This window comes from Polistes fuscatus, unplaced genomic scaffold, assembly GCF_010416935.1.
Source record: "Polistes fuscatus isolate 324 unplaced genomic scaffold, CU_Pfus_HIC Scaffold18, whole genome shotgun sequence".
Taxonomy (NCBI): Eukaryota; Metazoa; Arthropoda; class Insecta; order Hymenoptera; family Vespidae; genus Polistes; species Polistes fuscatus.
Window position 1 is genome coordinate 2818886 of NW_025113086.1, and position 19985 is coordinate 2838870.

The window sequence follows — 19985 nt, forward strand, 5'->3', positions numbered from 1 at the left end:
CAAAATTAGGCGGGCTCGATATTAAATATTTTATGTACATATTTACAATATAACAAACATAGGATAGAAAAAATGCACACGTCTCATGCACACTACACGGGGGAAAATCAATTTCATGGTATAATCTTCTTGGTGTTTGTTTTTTTTTTTAATATACATCGAATAATTCATTTTTACATTATTTAACAAAAAAAAAAAAAAAAAACCTAAATAAAAAATCAAGTTTGCCAATGCAATGGCTAAGTTTTTATTGTTTGACAAAAAAATTGCACGGATTTGTAAGTAAACTGAATATTAGAAAGTAAAATTTGTTGTAAAAAAAATAAATATAATACAAAGGGAATTGCTATAGTTAATTAACACCTAATTAAAATACATAGACCATGAATATGTTTGTTTGTGCATGTAAAAAAGTCCTCACCGCGCGGACACCAGCCCTCATGTTGTTCCGGTTTGTTAGGATCCGGTATTGGCATTAGAAAAACTTAACGCATTAACGATAATTATGCATAATTTTGTTATTTTTTTTGTTTAATTGGTTTGTTTTTCAATCAATCAATCAATCAATCAATCAATCAATCAATCAATCAATATCGTTTACGAGAGATTAAAAAATACCATGCAACACATATAAAATTACGATTCGATCAAAAAAAAGAAAAATACGAAACCATTATGGGGAATGGTATTTAGATTAAAAAATAATTTGGGAATCAAAATGATGTATATATAAATATACCATAAATAAAGAAAAGGAGAGAGAGAGAGAGAGAGAGAGAGAGAGAAAAAAAAGAGAGAGAGAGAAAGAGAGATACACAAAATATTGCAACGATTTGGAATATTTGGAAATGTGTTTTTAAAGAGAGAGAGAAAGAGAGAAAAATGGAACAAGGAAAGAATATGGATGGGATTAGGATTAAGTTATTTTATATTAGTATTTGGAATTATTATTTAATTTATCTACTTATATACCTTTTATCTACAATCTTTAAAAGATCGTATTATTATTTCAGAAAATTAATTTAATTTATATTAAAAAACCTTTTTTTTTCTTTTTTTTTATGGGAACATTAACGCGTACAACATATTAGCACTCATGAAATTATATTTTTCGATAATACGGATATATAATTCGAGATAAATTGATATATTATTTAGAAGATTATATAATTGAAATAAAATTTCATTTAAATCGATAAGATAATAATTTTTTTTCTGAAATAATAATGATCGCTATATTAATTGCAACATTTGAAACAACAATTGAAAGCCCCCAAGAAAAATAAAAAAACACCCTCAAACCATATGATACCCTTTTTAAAATAATATAATATATTTATAATAAATTATGAGATAATAATTCTCTTTTTTTTTTGTTTCTTTTTTATTATAAATATATTTGTTAGATTAATTTAGCAACCAGCTAAGCAAAGGAAAAAAAAATGTCAGCGGACACACACGTACTTTCACTCGTCCCCCATTTTGCACACACATTGTATTATTATTATTATTATTATTATTAAAAAAAAAAAACAGATTTTGTTTATTAATTAATTATGCGATTAATCACAACGTTTTCGTACCTCAGGAGTTGAGATCATACACACACAAACGCAATTATGATTATTTAACATTGTTCAAAGGTTCGGGGGGGTTTTGTTGTTTTGGTAAATTGGTGGGCTCGTTGCGAGAAAAACTGATTGGTCTGATTCTTTTTTTTTTAAATATTGTTACTGACGGATTATAATTTGTTAATAAAAAAATGTACTTGCACAATTTTCATTGGTAATTTTAGTAAAAAAAAAAAAATTGATTCGCAAAGTGCAATTTTGTTATGCAAGATGATGATTTTATTTTGAATAAAAAAATTAATTCTAAATAATAATAATAAAGCGAAAAAAAACAATCAGACAATTAAAAAAATGAATTAGAATTTTAATTGGCGTTATTAATTGTAAACGAATAATTATTAAAAATAAGGAAAAAAACATATGCGCAAATGATTATATTAATTAACATTTAATAACGAGATATAATTAATGAAATTAATTAATTATTAATGATCACATATCTCGCACAAAGAACAAATAATTAAATAATAAACATACAAAATTAAAAGACACGTTAGCTGCCTCGGAAGGATGATTAGAAGAGAGGAAGGAATAGAAGAAACGTTTGTGAGAATATATTGGACGGATTTCTTTTCTTTTCTTTTTTTTTTTTTTAGTGTTAATTTATCTAAACCTCTAATGCTAATTAATTAATTAATTAATTAATTTTCTATTTTCTATTTTTGTTTTTTTAAAATCATCACGCGTGTTATTTGTAAAAATCAGGCATATAAAATATCGTACTTTAATAATTATGATATAAAAATTAATATATACACGCAATGTTATTATTATTATTAATTTTTTTTTAGTAATATTCAATAATAAATTTTTTGTTAAATATTAATTCATATCAAATGAATTTTTCTCTCGTTAATTTATATATATAATAATAATTTAGAATTTTTCTCTCTTACGGATTTTTCATACGATTTTCTTTTTATTTTTCGTTACCTAACTTTTGGATCGTCTTAAATGTTATTTATTTTTTTTTTTTATATATTTTCGGGTTAAGGTAAAATCGTATCTTTTTAATAAATAATTTTCGTATTTCAATATTTTAATAAATTGTATTCTGTAGTGTGTTTTAACGTAACTTAAACCTTAACCCGAAAATTTGTTGTCTAATATTATTTCATTGCAAATAAATGAATAATAAATAAATGTGAGTACTTACCGCGACATGGATCATTTTTCAATAAGAATTCGTCTAGGGCTACCCAACCACCACCAACTCTAACCATCACCGTGGATCTTAAAATCCTGACTAGACGTAGCTTTTGACTGTCACCGAACTGTACAAACAAACAACAAATAATATACAATATAAAAAATATTAATTAATTTAAATATACACATTTATAATTCGCAATTATAATTAATTATATAATATATTATATATCATATAAATTCGAGAAATGATTTAATAATAATTTATTATTTTATTATTATTATTATTATATATATGTTATTGTTGTAAATTATTGTTAAATTCATATACCATAATAAAATAAATATTAACATTTTTGTTCGACTTTCAATCAACTTTTCAATATTTTTCATAAATTTTATGCTCATATAATAAATAAATAATAATTATATAATTAATAATAATTAAATAATTATATAATAATAATAATAATAAATAAATAATCAATGAATTTTAATATAATATAATAATTTATAATATTAATAATAAATAAATAATCAATGAATTTTAATATATATATTATATAATATTAATAATAAATAATAACTATATAATTAATAATAATTAAAATATAATAATAATAATAAATAAATAATCAATAAATGTTATGTTGAGTACGTAAAAATCCTGTAAAATTATTTTTCAATAAAACTCACCCTGTATTTTCCTTCCCCAACTTGGAAAACTCTGAACTTTTGTCGACAGGTGCACAACATGACCAATCGTTTAACCTCGTCGTGTATTTTATCGGTGTCATTGTAAGTACGACGTTCTTCCCAATCAGGTCTCAACGCAGCTATGAATTCTTTCCAATCAATCAAACCTTCACCATGACGATCGAACAAATCAGCGACTGCACCCATCTCCAATCGGGACGTTTCAAATTCTATGGAAAAAATAAAACAAATTCAGTTCAATTAAATTCAATTAAATTCAATTAAATTCGTAAATTCAATATAAATAATTTCTCATTAAATCAAATATTAATAATGAACATAATAATAATAATAATAATAATTTTAAGTAATTAAAGTTAGAAAAAATATCAAGAAACGATTCAGTCAGGCTCGTGCCTATTGTTTTTGGGTGCCCCAATTTTTTACCACGAGTCTCACCTGTTGTTGCGAAGCACACGGAAGGGGGATAGGGGGGGAGGAAAGTTTAGAAAAGTAAATGGTATTATACTAACTGGTGTTCATTATTCCTTGAATGAAATCTTCACGGGGTATAAGACCGTCATTATTTTTATCCATTTTTCTGAACAGATCTGTCAGTCTTGATTTTTTATGATTCATAAACTTGAGGAACTGTAAAAAGGTAATAAAATATTATTTTGTATGCATTAGTATGATCTATATGAATTTTCTTTTTTTTTTTTTATTATTATTATTATTATAAAATAATTAGTTATTTACCCTCTTGCGCCAATCTTCCCAACTGAAATTAGCAACGCGATCTAATTCTTGAATGTAATTGTATTTGTCTTGTAAACGACGTTGACGTTCCCACGCCAACATCCAAACGTGACGCCACCTGTCCCATAAAAGTTTCACCCTTGGACTACGGAACTCTGGTTCTGCCCCTTTGCTGCTTACGAGAATAAAAGGAAAAAAAAAAGGGAAGAAAAAAAAGATAAAATTAACCAAAAAATGTTTAACAACAAAATGTTTAAATATATATATCATAAATAGTATCGTGATAAATTGTTTTCATTTGATTTCTATCGGGTAATACAAATTTCCATTTTTTTTTTTTTCAAACGGCACAGTTTAACGGATACACCACCCCTGACGTAACGAATGAAGAACATTGAAAATAAACGTGTAAGAAAAAAAAAAGAAACGGAACAAAATTAAATATAAATAAACAAAATAAAAGAGAAGATTAAATATTAGAAAAAAAATAGAACAAATTAAGAACGGGGGGTAAAAGTGTTAAATCAAATAGTAGGATTTCTATAGGGGGTGGGGGGTTCATCATTGATAAACGATACTGTGTTTTTTTCCTCAAAAGAAATAAAAAAAAAAAGAAAAAAGGAACAAGGAAACAAAATGTGTCCGAAACGCACGCACCTTCCTTTCGGTGGGAAACGTGGACCAATGTGTGGCAATGAAAGATCTGGCGTCCTCTCACGACCCGGGCTGGCTCGGCTAAACAAGAACATGCCTCACGTCACTCAAAACACTCTCTACTTGACCTTACACGTAGGAGGCTTCTGATTTTCCTTTTCAATTTATTCTGCGTCTCAATGCAGTGTTTTATCTTTTTTTTTTTAATGATTACTATACGATTTTTACTATTTTTCTTTTTTGGTAATTACAAGTGTATGGTATGAATAAGAAAAAAAAAAGAAAAAGAAAATGGTGTGTGTATCTTTTAAATATGTGGTGAGCTATATACAAATTGTATGGGTAAGAATACGGTGCGATTATGCGAATATACATGTATGTATGTATTTAATTTTATGTGTAAAATTACGTCAATGGATGAGTTTGAAAAATGTATGTATTAGTTGACCAATTTGATTTTTGTTTTACTTGTTTTCCTTTTTTGTTGTAAAATTAATTGAACACAAATAGTGAAAGATTAGTGAAAATATTGACTACGTATTATGTTAGTAAATTTGTTAATAACATTACTTAAACAAAGATGCATAAGTGGTTAGTAAGGAATTGATTCGAGATTCTTCTTTCGTCTTCACCTTTCTCACCCGAGTTCAGATTTTGTGTGTACCTTTTTTTAATATTTCAGAAATACATTTAATTTTGTGAGACTAAAGTGTTTGTTAATGTTCCTACGTGTTTTATGTTAATTTACATTAGCCAAAAATATACAGCGACCATTTAATTTAAAAACCACATGCGAAAGATAATATAGTTGTAAAATTAAATATAAATATATATATATATTTTTTTTACGACTAATTAATTCCAAGCTTTACATTCAGAACAATAATGCTAATTAATAAATGAATAAATAAAACAAATTATACGATAATTTATAAAAAGCTGAATCACTATTTCTATGAAAGATGTAATTATTATCGATATTTGTTATAGAAATTATTTTTTAAATTAATTTTTTTAGCCTTTGACTTGCAACGCCATCTGAAGAATGTTCCTAGAAACTTGTCGAACATCAGTTACCGACTTATCGACATTAGATATTTTTCTATCATACCGACATCGAGTAATTTTCTACTATACCGACAAAAAGTACGAGTAGTTTCTAGGAATATGCTTGAGATGGCGCCAGGTGGTATATTCCATGCGATTTTATCGACGAAATAAATAGAAATTACGTAATTCTCTTTTGAATTTGAAAAGTATACCTTTGCTTTCTGGAAGGAGGCTGTTCCTGTTCCACATCTTGGTATTGTTCTTTACTGCTGTCCGAAATATTAAAATAACATGCAAAAACGTACACAAGTTACAAATGATATACAAGCAAAAGAACATAAACATTAAAAAAAAGATTCGTACATAAAATATAAAAAATAAAATAAAAATACAAAAAACAACACGTGCGATATATATATATTTCTGTGCCAAAAAACATAAATTAAAAAAACGTTCGTAACAAAAATTGTCTTCCATCTAATCGAACGTAATTCAAGCTGCAATTTTTTTTGATTATTGTTAAAATACATATAAAGCAAGATTAATTTGATACTATCTCTATAAAAAAAAAGAAGAAAAAAAAACAATATGTAATCTAATTTAAATTAATGATTTAATTTCAGTTAATTGAAAATGATTGATCAATAAAATAACGATCCTAGTATTATGCTAACCGATTGATAAGCACGATAAATGATTCTTTTGTTTTTTCTTTTAAATAACGTGAGGAGATCGATTTGAAATGATATTAAAATAAAACACGGACGTCGTTTTGAATGTACACGATTGAAAAATGATTACACTTTAAATTATACTCACACAGGTGCGGGTGATTTAGCTTTTGGTACTTTTCGTCCTTCCTTCGCAGCTTTGATTTGTCTAGCTTTGCAAACGCGATCAACTTCGTTCTGCCTTCTGCTAGCATTTTCCATAAATTCTCTGTGATCAGCGATGAGCATTTCGAGAGTAGAACGATCGTCAGGGAGTGGTTCACTTTCGAGAGTGTTCAATGTGTTTGCCAATCCTTCCAACCAGGCCAACAATTCTTCTAAAAGATTGTCCAGATCCTACAAAACATATATAAACGAATATAAATAATAATATTCTCGTTAATGAATAAATGAATAAATTAAAAAATGTTCGATTGATTTACTTGTAGACCACGCATGTGATTTTCGAGCCTCTGATTTCTTTGTTGAGCCCAAATAGAAACTTCCTCCCACCTGGATTGGATAATTGTAATCCAATGTTTGATAACAGCAGCACCATCGGGATGAGCTTTTCCCAAAATAACGTGTGCCAATTCCAAAGTATTGTCCTTTTCTACTTCCTTAGATTTCAATTCCCGAAGGAACTTTTCATGTTCCATCAATTGGTTTCTACTTTCTTGTTCGTCTTCCGGTAATTGTCCAGCGAATCTGAGTTTCATTTCGGCGTCGCTCAACCATTCGAGCAAAACGTGTACAGCTTTGTGTAAACGTTCGGCTTCTCTTATCGCTTCCTCCAATCTTTCAGATTTCTTTAACGACAGATCAGTCACGGTGTCCCACAACGTGCTGAGTTCGTACAATTGCGATTTAATCAATGAAGCGTCTTCAACCGAAGCTTTGGATTCCAATTCGTAACCAGTTTTGATGACGGATTCCATTTGATATTTGCGCGATTCCAAATCCTTTTCGAAAGTTTTGTGTTGTTCAACGAGATTCGTAACGGTGTCCAAGTCACCGTGCAACGGTCCGGTGTTGGATAAATTCTTTTCCATTTTGCCTAACCAATCGAGAAGAGCTTGAATGGCATCTTTGAATTGTCCCGAGAACAACAAAGCTTCCTCTAATTTTCTCTGCCTGTCGACGCACTTAGAACACACGGTTGTCCATTTGTTCTTCAATTCGTTCAACAATTCTTTCAACGCGGACTCGTCAGCTTTCGGTGCTTTGTCTTTCAACGTTTTACCATTTTTCATGGTAGTATCGTAGGTGCCTTGTTTGGCGCTCAATGCTTTTTGAATTTCCCGATGTTTGTTCAAACGCGATTTGATTTTTTCCGGATCGTTTCCACCAAGACCATCGGCAGCAACCTCATCCAAAGTTTTCTCAGTTTCGTCCAACCAATTAAGCAAATTCGACCATGCGTCGTGAAACTCTCTTGCTTCTTTGTAACCGTGATCCAACGCACGAGTTCTCTCAGCTGATTTCGAAACAACACGTTCCCACCTGTGTTGAACGCTTATTAATAAATTCTTAATAAGTATGACGTCCTGTTTTTGTGAAAAATATTTCAAATGGGTCCCCTTCTTATCCAAATTCAACATAGTTTCTCTGTGAACCCCAACATCTTTTTGAAATTGTTTGTGTTCTTCTATTTGAGCCAATATCGTTTCCATAACTCTCGATACAGGTTTGAGATTCGTCAAAATCTTTTCCGCATTCGTCAGCCAATCTACGAACGCTTGCAAAGCGTCATGGAATTCGGTAGCTTCCTTCAAAGCTATCTCCAATTTGATTTTTTTATCACTGGCACGAGCAGTTACGTTATCCCACCTTTGTTTCAAAGTTCTCAGATTATGATTGAGACCACCAGCGCTGCTAGCATCGGCACGTTTCATGTATTCCTGTCCCTGTTGTAAAACGGTTTCCACTTTTGGCCTATTCTGTTCCAATTCGTTGTAAATCTCCATAAAACGTTCCAATTGTTCCGACGCTGTTTCCGGTAAACCGCCAACAGGTTTCGAAGCTACGATCATATTGTCAACGTCACCCAACCACGATAACAAATCTTGTATCTCAGCAGTGAACGATTGGGCTTCTCTCAAGGCGTCCTCCAATTCTCTTTGCCGATCTGCTGCACGTTGCAACAAATCTCTCCAGCGACGATTCAACGTGCCCAATTTTTCAGCGGTAGTCGATGCCTCAGCCGTACCTTTGCCATCTTCGATCAATTGTCTTCCGGCATCGTTCAATGTGTCAACGCTCGTTTGATGGGCTTGAATATCGTTCACCAAAACCTTCAATTTAGCTAATTCAACTTCGATAACTTGAGGATCACCAGCTACCGCTTTCAAATTATCCAACGTTCTATCGGTTTTATCGATCCAAACTAACAACTCGTCCAACGCGTGTTGGAATTGTCCCAATCGTAACAACGCATTTTCCAAAAGTCGTTGTCTCTCGACGACACCTCTCAGCAATCCGTCCCAACGTTTGTTAACAGCACCGAGTGGTTCCTTGATAGCTGCCGCTTGTTCAGACGACGTTCTTTCAGTCAACTCAGCAGCTTGCCTAAATTCAATGAAATTTGATCAAAGTTAGAGGTGTTTTTGTACAGTTAACTATATTAGAATTTTAATATGATATTTAGAGTACTGTGGATTCTAGCCAGACAAATTTTCAAGGCTACACCTACTGGGATCAGAGTAGAGGGGTTTGGGGGTTGGGGGGAACTTGTAAATGAGAATATCCTGCTAACAAGAAAACAACATACAAAAAAATAACTACTGGTAAGATTAATGGATACAAACGTAACATTAGAAATCAGTAATACTATCCAGTTTACAGGGGTTGTTGGTTTTATTGTTTAATTGTTTGCTCACGTTGTTCATGTATGGATATTGATTTGTTTAATTTGATTTTAACTTCACACCTGTTGCATGCGAACTAAACGAGGAGGAGGAGAACGGTTCCAATCAAATGAAATTACAAAAAGTCAATACACTTTTGGGTAACTCAAAATTAAAAACGCGTTAACTTTGTTTCATACAATAATCAATCAATGGGTTAAAGTAAGAAAAAAAAAATAAAAGATCTGTTATTTCGATCAATAATGAAGTTACTTTTTTAAAAGTATGTGTTAAGCCATGCTCTAACTACAGTAATAACATAGAATATAAGAAAGAGAAAGAGAGAAAGAAAGAGAGAGAGAGAGAGAGAGAGAGGTTGACTTGCCTTGTCAGACTCCTATGTTCGGGAACCGGCACGGAAAAAACAAAAATGTTGGGATTAGAATTAAAGTTTGTTTGACTCAGAGGTTTTCTCTCTCAATAATCTTCCAAAAATAATGAACAAAAAAAAGAGAGAAGAAAAAAATAAACAAAGGAAAACCAAGAAATCTCACAAAGGGGACAATGCGGATGCACTGAACTCTTTGTAAATGCAATAATTGTTATCCGACATTGTTCCAAAGAAACAAAAAGAAAAAAAAACATAGAATAGAGTAAAAAATAAGAAAAAAATAGTAAAAAAAAGTTCGAGTAAATCCAACTTTAGGAAAGATCAAAGAGTCTTACCTGTTCAATGCTTCGACCTTCACCATGTGGGGATCAACCTCAGCTTTGAAATTAGCCAATTGTTTGATCTGAGTTTTAACTTCGTCGATGTCGCTACCGAGCGGTCCCATGTCGGCGAATCTATCCTCGGCTTCCTGTAAGAATTCTAAAAGGTTCTGTAGTGTTTCGTGGAACTCCATGGCTTTTTCCATGGCGTCGATCAGGTTTTCCTCGCGTCTAGCGTAAAGGGCGGTAACGTTGTCCCAGGCTTGATCCAAATCTTCGATGTGTTTTCGTACTTCCGGTTTGTCCGGTTCACCGCACAATCCCATCAATTCGTGACCGGATGCTCTGACTTGTTCAACGTCGGGTTTCGTTTGATCAATTTCCTGTCGTATTTCTTGCAACGCGACTTGTTGCTGTTGTATGGCAGCTGGTTGAGCCGCCGGTGGTGCTTGTCCCGCTAATGCATCTTGCAATTCTCTCAATGTTGACATGACACCGTTCAATTCCGACCAGAACTTTTCTGCGATCGACAATGTGTCGTCCAAGGTGTGGCCACGTTCCGTAGTCGATCTTTGCACGTCCGTCCATAATTGATTCAACCTGTCGAGTTTACGTTTGATGTCTTTGACCGCAGGATCTGCCCTGTTACCTGCTTTACTGATAACATCGTCAGCAGCTTTCCTAACAGCAGCATAAGCTTCCGATCTTTGAGCAAGATCCTCGGCCAATGCAGCATTCTCTTCCATTTGATCCCGTAATCGTGGTGGGTGTGCACTAACCGGTTCAGCACCGTGCACTTGATCAGCGGTCGACGTCAAAGCACGTAACATACCTTCCAATTTGTCGGAAAATTGCGATGATTCTTGCAAAGCTTGTTCCAAAGTTTGTTGCCGACCCCTAAGTTCCGCTCTCAATGCCGCATAACGTGCATTATCGTTGTCCACGATATCCTGAACTTTCGAACCTTCCTCCTCGTTGCATAATTTAGTTAAAGCTTCGCCAGTCTTATTCAATTTCTCAACCAATGGTTTGTGCTCGTTGATACTCTGTATGAGAATTTCATTTTTGTCTTGTTGGGCTGCTATCAAATCAGGTCTCAAAGCAGGCATCGGTAACATGGCAACTTGATGTTCAGCTTCTTCCAACCAACTGACAAGACCTGCGTGAGTGTCGCGAAGATGTTCAGCCAATGGTAACGCTTGTTCCAAAGCACCCAATCTGTCAGAGGAAAGACCCGATACAAGTTCCATCGTTTCGCGTAATTCTTCCATTTTGTCACGTATCGTTGACGTGTCCTCGTGATGCGCATTTTCACGGATTACTTTTTTAGCTGTCGAAATGACATCGCGAACGCGACCTTTTTGACTGGATATGTCATCGTTCAAGGCCTTGTGTTCCTTCAATTGTACTCTTATTATCTCAGGCTCGCTACTAGGTGGTTCGGCTTCGCGCAATTGATTATCAACTTCTCTGAACCAATCTAGGAGATCATCGATGTCCCCGATCACTTCCAAAGATCGTTGCTTACTCAATTGAATTCTTTCGGCTTTCCTTTGAATTTGTTCAGCAATCGCATCGAATCTTCTGTTGTCTCGAGTTACCAGACCTTCAATAGTAGCAGCACCTTCTCCTGGTGATATTTGACACAATTGTGGTCCTACCGCATTGATTTTATCGAGTACTGGCCTGTATTCCGATATTTCCATTTCTAATCTTATGATTTCGTCCTCGCGAGTCTCGGCAGATTGCAAAGCTGATTCCGCTCCTTGCATCCAATCCATCAGACGATTATGATTGTCATGGAATTGTTGTACCAATGGTAACGCTTCCTGAGCATGTTTAAGGAGATCTGATCCACGTGTAACCAAATCATTGAAACGACGTTGCAACGAATCCAATTTGTCTTTCAATCTGAGCGCCTCGTCGCTGGAAATGTGTTTCATCAATTCCAAACCGGAATCCGTTGTACTGTCAACTTCTGTTTGTCTGGTAGATACTTCTTCGGTTAAATCTGCTAAATCTTCCATTTGTTGTAAAAGTTTTTCAGTGTGTACAGCCAATACTCTGTATTTTGAAAGCCTAACTTCCATTCCTTCCATCCAGGCTTGCAAATCTTGATAGGTTAGAACCAAATGTCTCAGGCCTTGTCTCGAACGTTGCAAAAGTTCACCGAGTGCTTCCGAACGTTCGACGAGTGCCGCGTATCTGTCGGCAACGTCTTGCAGTTTATCCGCCAATGCAGCTGCTTCATCTTCACCGACAAGTGCCATCAATTGGCTGGCTATGTCAGTTAATTCGCTGAAGTCCGGTTTCTTCGAAAGTATGTCGCTGTGAAGTCCAGCATGCTCGGAAATACGTTGTTGAATTTTTTCTTCGTCGGTTGGTACCAATTCCATCTCTCTAACTTTCTTTTCCGTTTTGTCCAACCACGTGGCAAGCGGTATCAATTTATCTTGGAATTGTTTAGCAACGGTCATAGCTTGTTCCAAAGCGTCCATCCTTTCCGCGGCACCTTCGGTTAAATTATCAAATCGTCCCATTAAATTCTTCATCTGTTTCTCGATAACTTTTCTTTCCTTCGTGTCAGCACCGGCTGTTACTTTTTGTTCCATGTTGTATAAAGATGACATCGAATTTTGACGATCCATCAACATCTTCTTCAAGAATTTCTGTTCTTGTAATTGTGCCTTGACTACTTTGTAATCAGAGGAGGGTGGTTTTTGATTGGAAACCATCTCTTCTGTATCGGTTAACCATTTTTCCAAACCGTTCAAAGCTTCTTGGAATTTACCTGATTGGAGTAAACCAACATCTAATCTTCTGTCACGTTCGTTCAACTAAAAATGAGAAAATTATTAGAATATTATTTAACTATGTAACCAAACTGCATGTTAACTTAAAAAAAAACAAACAAAATGCATACCCTATCTTGTAGATCATTCCATTTATCGTTCATTTTGTCCAGATCCTTCTCAATATTTGTGGTGCTAACGTCACGGCCGGCAGTTTGAACGAGTCCTCGTCCAAGAGCATTACAAAATTCAACTTTGCTAGAAATAGGTTCTATCTTGTTCATCTTAAGTGCCACGAAATCTTCTTGCTGCGCTTTGATCGAATCAACTTCCGAACCGACTGGCTTGAATTTTCTAACCTGATCGTTGGCTTCGGCAATTTCGTCCATGACGTTACCGAGCGCTTGGTAAAATTCTTGCAAGGTATTTAACGTGCTCGTTAATTCCTCTTCCCTGTTACGTGCGCGTTCATCGAGCTTTCCAATTTGTCGTTTAAGAGTTTCTATTTGTTGTCTGGTTGCTACGGTATCAGCGGCAAATCCACTGTCGACCAAACGTTCCCCAAGACTTTCGAGATCGTTAGCTTCGTCGAAAAGTTTATTAACTCTGTGAACGATTTTACTGATATCTTCCAATTGACCACGAACAATTTTAATTTCACGACCATGAGCTTTCATCGAATCCAATTCCTTTTCTATAGATCCTATATGTTGACTGATTATCTTAACGTGATCATTGAATTGTGCCATGGCAGTTGCTGCGCTTTGTAATTCGTTACACCTGTCATCTAATTTTGCTTGCAAATCGTCGATTCGATCGGTTACGTTGTCAACTTCATCCTGCAAATGTGTTGCATCTACTCCTTGTTCGTCAGCTTTCTTTACCAAATCATTCGCCTGTTTTCGTACCCCCTGCAATGGCTTCTTCAAGCTAGCTGTTTCTTCTCGTAAATTCTGCGAGGATAAATGAAATGTATCAAATAAAAATTATTTTATTGTTGTTGTTGTAATATTTGCTATTATTATATTTGTTTGGATTTACCTTAATTCTATCGAGAAGTTTTGGATCTTTAGCTGCACCACCAAGGGCGTCGTGAGATGCCAATTTGTCTTCGCAACGTTGCAAATCGTGTTTCAAATCACGAAGATTTTCAACAAAGTCTGTCAAATGACGCGCGGTGTCCTCCAAGGATTGAGTTCTTTCCAAAAGATCTAAGGATATTAAAATGTAATCAATTATATCTCGCTGGTAGAATAATTGACGTAATTGAATTTAATGAAACTATACTTTACCGTTGTTCAATTTGTCCCATCTTGTTTTCATGGCGTTCAATTCGTTTTTGACTATTTCTTTATCGATGTCGCAAGCACCGAGGAAAGATTCCCCGAGTGTTTTGTTATTTTCGAATTCACCCGAACGCTTCCAAACTTCGTTTCTGAACGACGACAATTCCTTCAATTGTTTTTCGATATCTTTGCGTTTGAAAGATGCCGGTTTCAAGCTTTCCAACTTATCTTCGGCTTGTCTCAACCATGGTAAAAATTGGTCCTGTGCTCTGTAATACTTTTTACAATGTTCGGCACAAGTTTGTAACTTGACGTGTCTGTCGAGGGTATCTTTTTTCAAACGATCCCATTGGGATTGCATTTTATCGAGATCTCGTTGTAACGAACGATTTTCAGATTTTTGCGAACGATTGATTATGTCGCGTCCTTTGTTAAGTAACATTATAACTTCGTATTCTTTAGCCATTACATTACGATAAACTGGTTCGTGATGATCGAGTTGTTGTTGCAATATTTCACGATCAGCCGAAACCAATAATTTTTCCGACATATTACCGAGCTCATCGGCAAGCCAACCCAACGTTTTACTGCAAGAAGCTTCGAATTGTCTACCATCTCTGAGATTACCTTCGATTTCAGCTTTCTTATGATCCAATTTCTTCTGTAAATTGACGTACAATTTACCAACAGCTGTCAATTTACCATGTATCTCGGATTTCGATGCTGGATCGCTTAATACTTCGCACAATTGTCCACCAGCTGCTTCAGCGTCGGCCAACAATGGCCTCTGTCCTTCCAATTGTCTCTCCAAATTTTCAATCTTTCGCAATTGTTCTTCCGGATCCTTGTCGAGAGGTAAATCATCTAGATTGTCGGAAATCATTTGCAGTGCATCGCGAAGACGATTAAGACTTGCATCGAATTCCCGACTGGTACCAACAGCATCTCCCAAACTTTGTCCACGTTCGTCCAAACGACTCAATTGATCAGCCCATCTTTGTAAAATATTGTGCAACTTCTGGCCGATCTTTTGATTGTCCGGTGAATCGGGTGATATTCTTGCGAGAACATTTTCACCAACTTGAATCAAATGATCCAATTGCGGTTGTTGAGTTCTAAATTCTTCCCTCAATACTTGAACTTGTTGAACTTGACTAGAAACCATTCTTGGATCTGAAGATATGGGACCGAGTGCACCCAACATTCTTTCCTTTGCACCGAGCCACGAGTTAAGACCGTCGAATGTGTCGTAAAAATCTTTGATATCTTCCAAAAATTTAATCCTATCCTTGCATCTGTCGGAAATTGATTTCCAACGACTAGCCACGTCTTCCATTTCGTCGTTCAACCTATCGCTACCATCGGTACCCTTCTTACGTCTAACCAAATCCCGTACTTGGGTTCTTGTACTGTCCAACAACGATTGTTTCTCGTACATTTCTTCGACGATTACTTTGATCTGTTTCACTGTTTTATCTGCCTCATCTTTCACCGTTGGAATACTTTCTTTCGGTAGTTGGCGTTGAATCTGAAAAATCATATGGTCGTAAATACACTTAAACATACAACACATCAAATACTGGAATAAACGATATATCGGAAAAAAAATATAAAATTTGTACCTTGTCCAAGAATAGTGAAAGTGTTTTCAGATTATCCAAATGTTTTCTTAATTCTTCTTTAACGTTATCCAAATCTGTTTGACGATCGGACAATCTTACACCTAACAAACCGTATCTGTTATTGATTTCTGACAATTGTTGTTGAACGGGGGACAAATCTTCCAAATGGAAACCATCTTGGCTAGATCGTCGGCTGCTAAATCCGCTGCTGCCACCTGGAGATACCGGACTTTGTAGGGCGTAGCCTTTTGTGGGAGATGGTGAACGACCGTCTTGTGACATACGTCGTACTACAAAAAAAAATAAATAAAAAACAGAAATGATAAGTATGACGATGACGAGGTAAACGCGTTAAAGAAAGATCAAAATAAAGGGTTGTATGTTTGAAAAAAAAAGATGATCATCTGATTAACTTCCACGGAATGAGATGACGTGTTGTTTATGTATGCGCGCGCGTATGTATGTGTGCATGTGTGGTACGATGATTATTTTACAAATTTATAATTACCTGGTCTTTTGGTTGGGCTTGTACTACCACGACGACGAGTTGGACTTTCACCACGTTCCTTCAATAAACTATCATAAGCTATACCAAGATCATTTATTTTATCAACGGTACCACCATAATCGCGATATTCTTTTTGTATCGGTTTCAATTCCTCAACTTGTTTTTTCAATTTGTCCAAATCAACGGCCACCGGTTCCAATCTCTGCAATTTATTTTCCGTACGCGTCAACCAATCGATTACTTGATCGCGCAACTTTTCGTAAGCTGACAATTGTTCGGCCCTTGATTTACTTAATCTTTGTTTTTCGTCGAGAAGATTGTTCAATTCTTTCCATTGTGATTCGAGTACTTTGATTTTGTCTCTGATCGCTGTTGCTTCAGTAATATCTTTTTTGGATACTAGATTCTTTCCGTTTCTAATTAGATCCTCGAAATATCCTTTCTGTTCTTCCCGTTTGTCTATCAATTCGGCCATTTTATTTTCGTACTCGGATACATCGAGTTTGTTTAATTCTCTGGATTCGAGTGACTCGACCATATGAGAATACCAACTTTCGAATTTGGATGTTTCAACGAGAAATTCGTTGAGTGCTTGAACAACATCGTCGAGGAATTCACCGCGTCGTAAAGATTTGTCCATAAGTTTTTCAAATCTACTTTGTACATCCTTGAGTTTACCCTCGATGCGTTTGGCAACTCGTACGTTATTTGAATTCAATAAAAGATCTTGCGCACTAGCAGCAATGGCATCTACGCTTAAACGATGACTATCTAAATCTGCTTGTAACAAACGTTGTTCTCTTTGCTGTTCTTCCAAATGTTCTTTTTGCAAACTTGCTGGACGTTGAAGATTCCTTCAAGCAAAACAAATTAACATTTATATGATAATTAATATAGGAGACATACAATTGCGCGATAGAAATGATGATAAACTTACTTGAATTGACTTTCCGCATTGTTCAACCAAACAACTAAACCATCCAAAGCATCCTGAACACCTTGACACTGTACCAATGCAGTATCCAATTCCTGACATTTAGCTTGCAAAGCTTCGCTAAGTTGTTTGTACTTATCTTCGACAACCCTAACCGGATCCTGAAGTGCATCAACTTCATGCGGTGTCAATTGTCCATCGAGTGATCTTAATAAAGCATCTACGCTATTCTTAGCTACATCTATCAAACGTTCATTAGCAAGGAACTCGTTGTTCAATGCTTTAGCTTTGTTCAATTGATCTTCAACCTGTTTAGGTTCAGCTGCAATAGCTTCTGATATTATTCTATGAACCTTAGGTTCAACTTCTCTCAACCAAGCGTTAGCTTTTTCCAATGATTCGTTATAATCACGTTGCTTTCCACCAACACCAGACAATCTATCCGACAACTGATTGGCACGTGACAACAAATCCTTGTACTGTGTCGTAACAACTGATACTTCATGTCTAACCGGTGAATCCTGACTAGCCGTTGGTTCCTTATGAGGTAATCTTTGTGGCAAACTCGTTCTAAAGTCGTTCAATATCTGTAAATATTCTTTACTCTCGTCGACGAATTTTTGTGCAGCCATTGTTATGAATCTAAGATCAGCTTGATGTGCTATAACGTCGCTGATAAAATCACGAGTGGTGTCAGCGCTGCTACTTAATTTATTCAAATCCGACAATGATCTTTCTTTATTTTCCAAAGTTCTACGTGCTTTGTCCAACCATACCGTAAATGTTGACAATTCGTTCCTACAAAAATAAATCAACGTTGTATATGTCTTCTTTTCTTGTTGAATACAAAAATTATGAACAGATCAGATTAAAATACCAACTTGAATTTGCATAATTCATCTCTGGCACCGACCAAACGTCTGACCAATTTGTCAGCACGATCAGTAGTCTTGTCGAATCTGGTTTTAAGTGATCTACCACTTTTTTCCAATGTTGAAACTTCATCGCTTGACAATACGTCGCTACCTGTTAAAACAACTTGACGAACTTGATCCAAACATGATGAAACTTGACGACCATGAGATTCTAAATCCTCTTTGATTTCCTACAAATAAATGGTGCGTTTGATCAGAATTTATTAACAAAATAGAAAATGAAATCACGAAGATCAAAAAAGTCCCATTGAGCTATAAAGATTTTGTTTCCCCTTCACTTACTTTCATGACGTTTATCTGATTTCTTAATTCATCGATATCTTCTCTAACTGTATCCTGATTAGCAAGTTTATCTTCAACCTCTGATATCCATTGCAACAATTTCGACAACGTTTCGTCGCACAATTTGTATTTCTCTTCTACCGCTTGCTACAAAAAAGAGACAAAATTGACAATAATTAATACAAATAAATAATTGTTCTATAAATCCTCATTTTTGTATAAACTGGAAAAAAATTATTTAAAAAGAAAAGAAAAGAAGAGAAGAGAAGAGAAGGAGGGAATAGTAGGAAGGGGGGAATACATTTGGTTTTTTTTTTGCGTTACAGAAATAATTACTGCCATCTTACCAATGACAGTTGCTAAATGTAAAGAATAGAATAGAAGCTTATGACAATATCTCACACATGCAAGCACAAACACACATACACTGATAATAACGTAGATAATAGATAACAGTTTTGTATGGTAGCTTTAATTTATCTGCGAAGAAGAAGCCGCATATTATTTATTTATTTTTAATACGTATTGGATTTTTAAATAATATATGCGGCTTTTATAAAAAGCATAATAATTGAAAATAAATTTATGCGAGAAATAATGAAGCTTGGCCTCGAATATTAAAAAAAAAAATAAAACAAAGTATTTTGCATTGCATTGTTTGTTCGTTTGTATTTTTTTTTTCTTTCTCGTGATGTGATCAGCAAATAAATTAAAACGCATAACGATGATTATGAGAAGATAGAGTGTAAAAAATTATATATATAAATAAATAAATATATATATATAAAAAATGGCACGATATGTTGTGTGGTGGTCATTCTTGGTAATAAATTAAATTTGCAAATAATGTAATAAACATATGTCATAACAATATGTTGTATTAATTATTATGCGGATATGGTTTGTTCATATTTTTTTGTTTTCCCCATTAAATGTTGTGCTATATAATATATGTATTATAGAAAAAGAAACTTCAAGATAGAAAACAAATGAAACACAATATTACACACCTGGAAAAAAAAGGAAAAATAACATTTAAAGTATACGATTATAATTAATAAATAACAACACATAATTATATAAAGATTATTAAAAATATTAAACGATTAAAATATTAAATAGAACTTATACGAGAGAGAGACGATTATTATTATTATTAATTGAGTTAATAATAATATAACGAGAGAGAGAGACACAAAAAAGAAAATCTTTTCAAACTCAAAGATTGTCGAATAAGATTTCAAATGGAAAATATAAATTATAATAATAATATTCATTGTGAAAAATTAAACGTTAATGCGTTCAGTTAACTTTTCTTTTTTTTTAATGCAACGATACTTTAATAAATTTTAGTTGGAAGCTTTTATAAATAAATAAATCAAAGAATGTGATAGAGATAATTATAATTAATGAAGCATTA

General features: G+C 34.1%; 1 protein-coding gene across 1 annotated transcript in view; it reads right to left on the bottom strand.

Annotated features, from left to right (window-relative positions):
• The window catches only part of LOC122515550 (microtubule-actin cross-linking factor 1), a gene marked incomplete in the record, with an annotated part of 139047 nt that overhangs the window by 12363 nt on the left and 106699 nt on the right, over nt 1-19985 (bottom strand). Inside the window, 18 exon segments of the mRNA XM_043632953.1 lie at nt 2788-2905; nt 3477-3706; nt 4010-4127; nt 4236-4407; nt 4893-4970; nt 6152-6208; nt 6759-7006; nt 7093-9217; nt 9881-9892; nt 10222-13043; nt 13130-13951; nt 14040-14209; nt 14291-15812; nt 15907-16196; nt 16415-17268; nt 17352-18146; nt 18230-18453; nt 18566-18712. Coding sequence (XP_043488888.1) covers nt 2788-2905; nt 3477-3706; nt 4010-4127; nt 4236-4407; nt 4893-4970; nt 6152-6208; nt 6759-7006; nt 7093-9217; nt 9881-9892; nt 10222-13043; nt 13130-13951; nt 14040-14209; nt 14291-15812; nt 15907-16196; nt 16415-17268; nt 17352-18146; nt 18230-18453; nt 18566-18712 — 10804 coding nt within the window.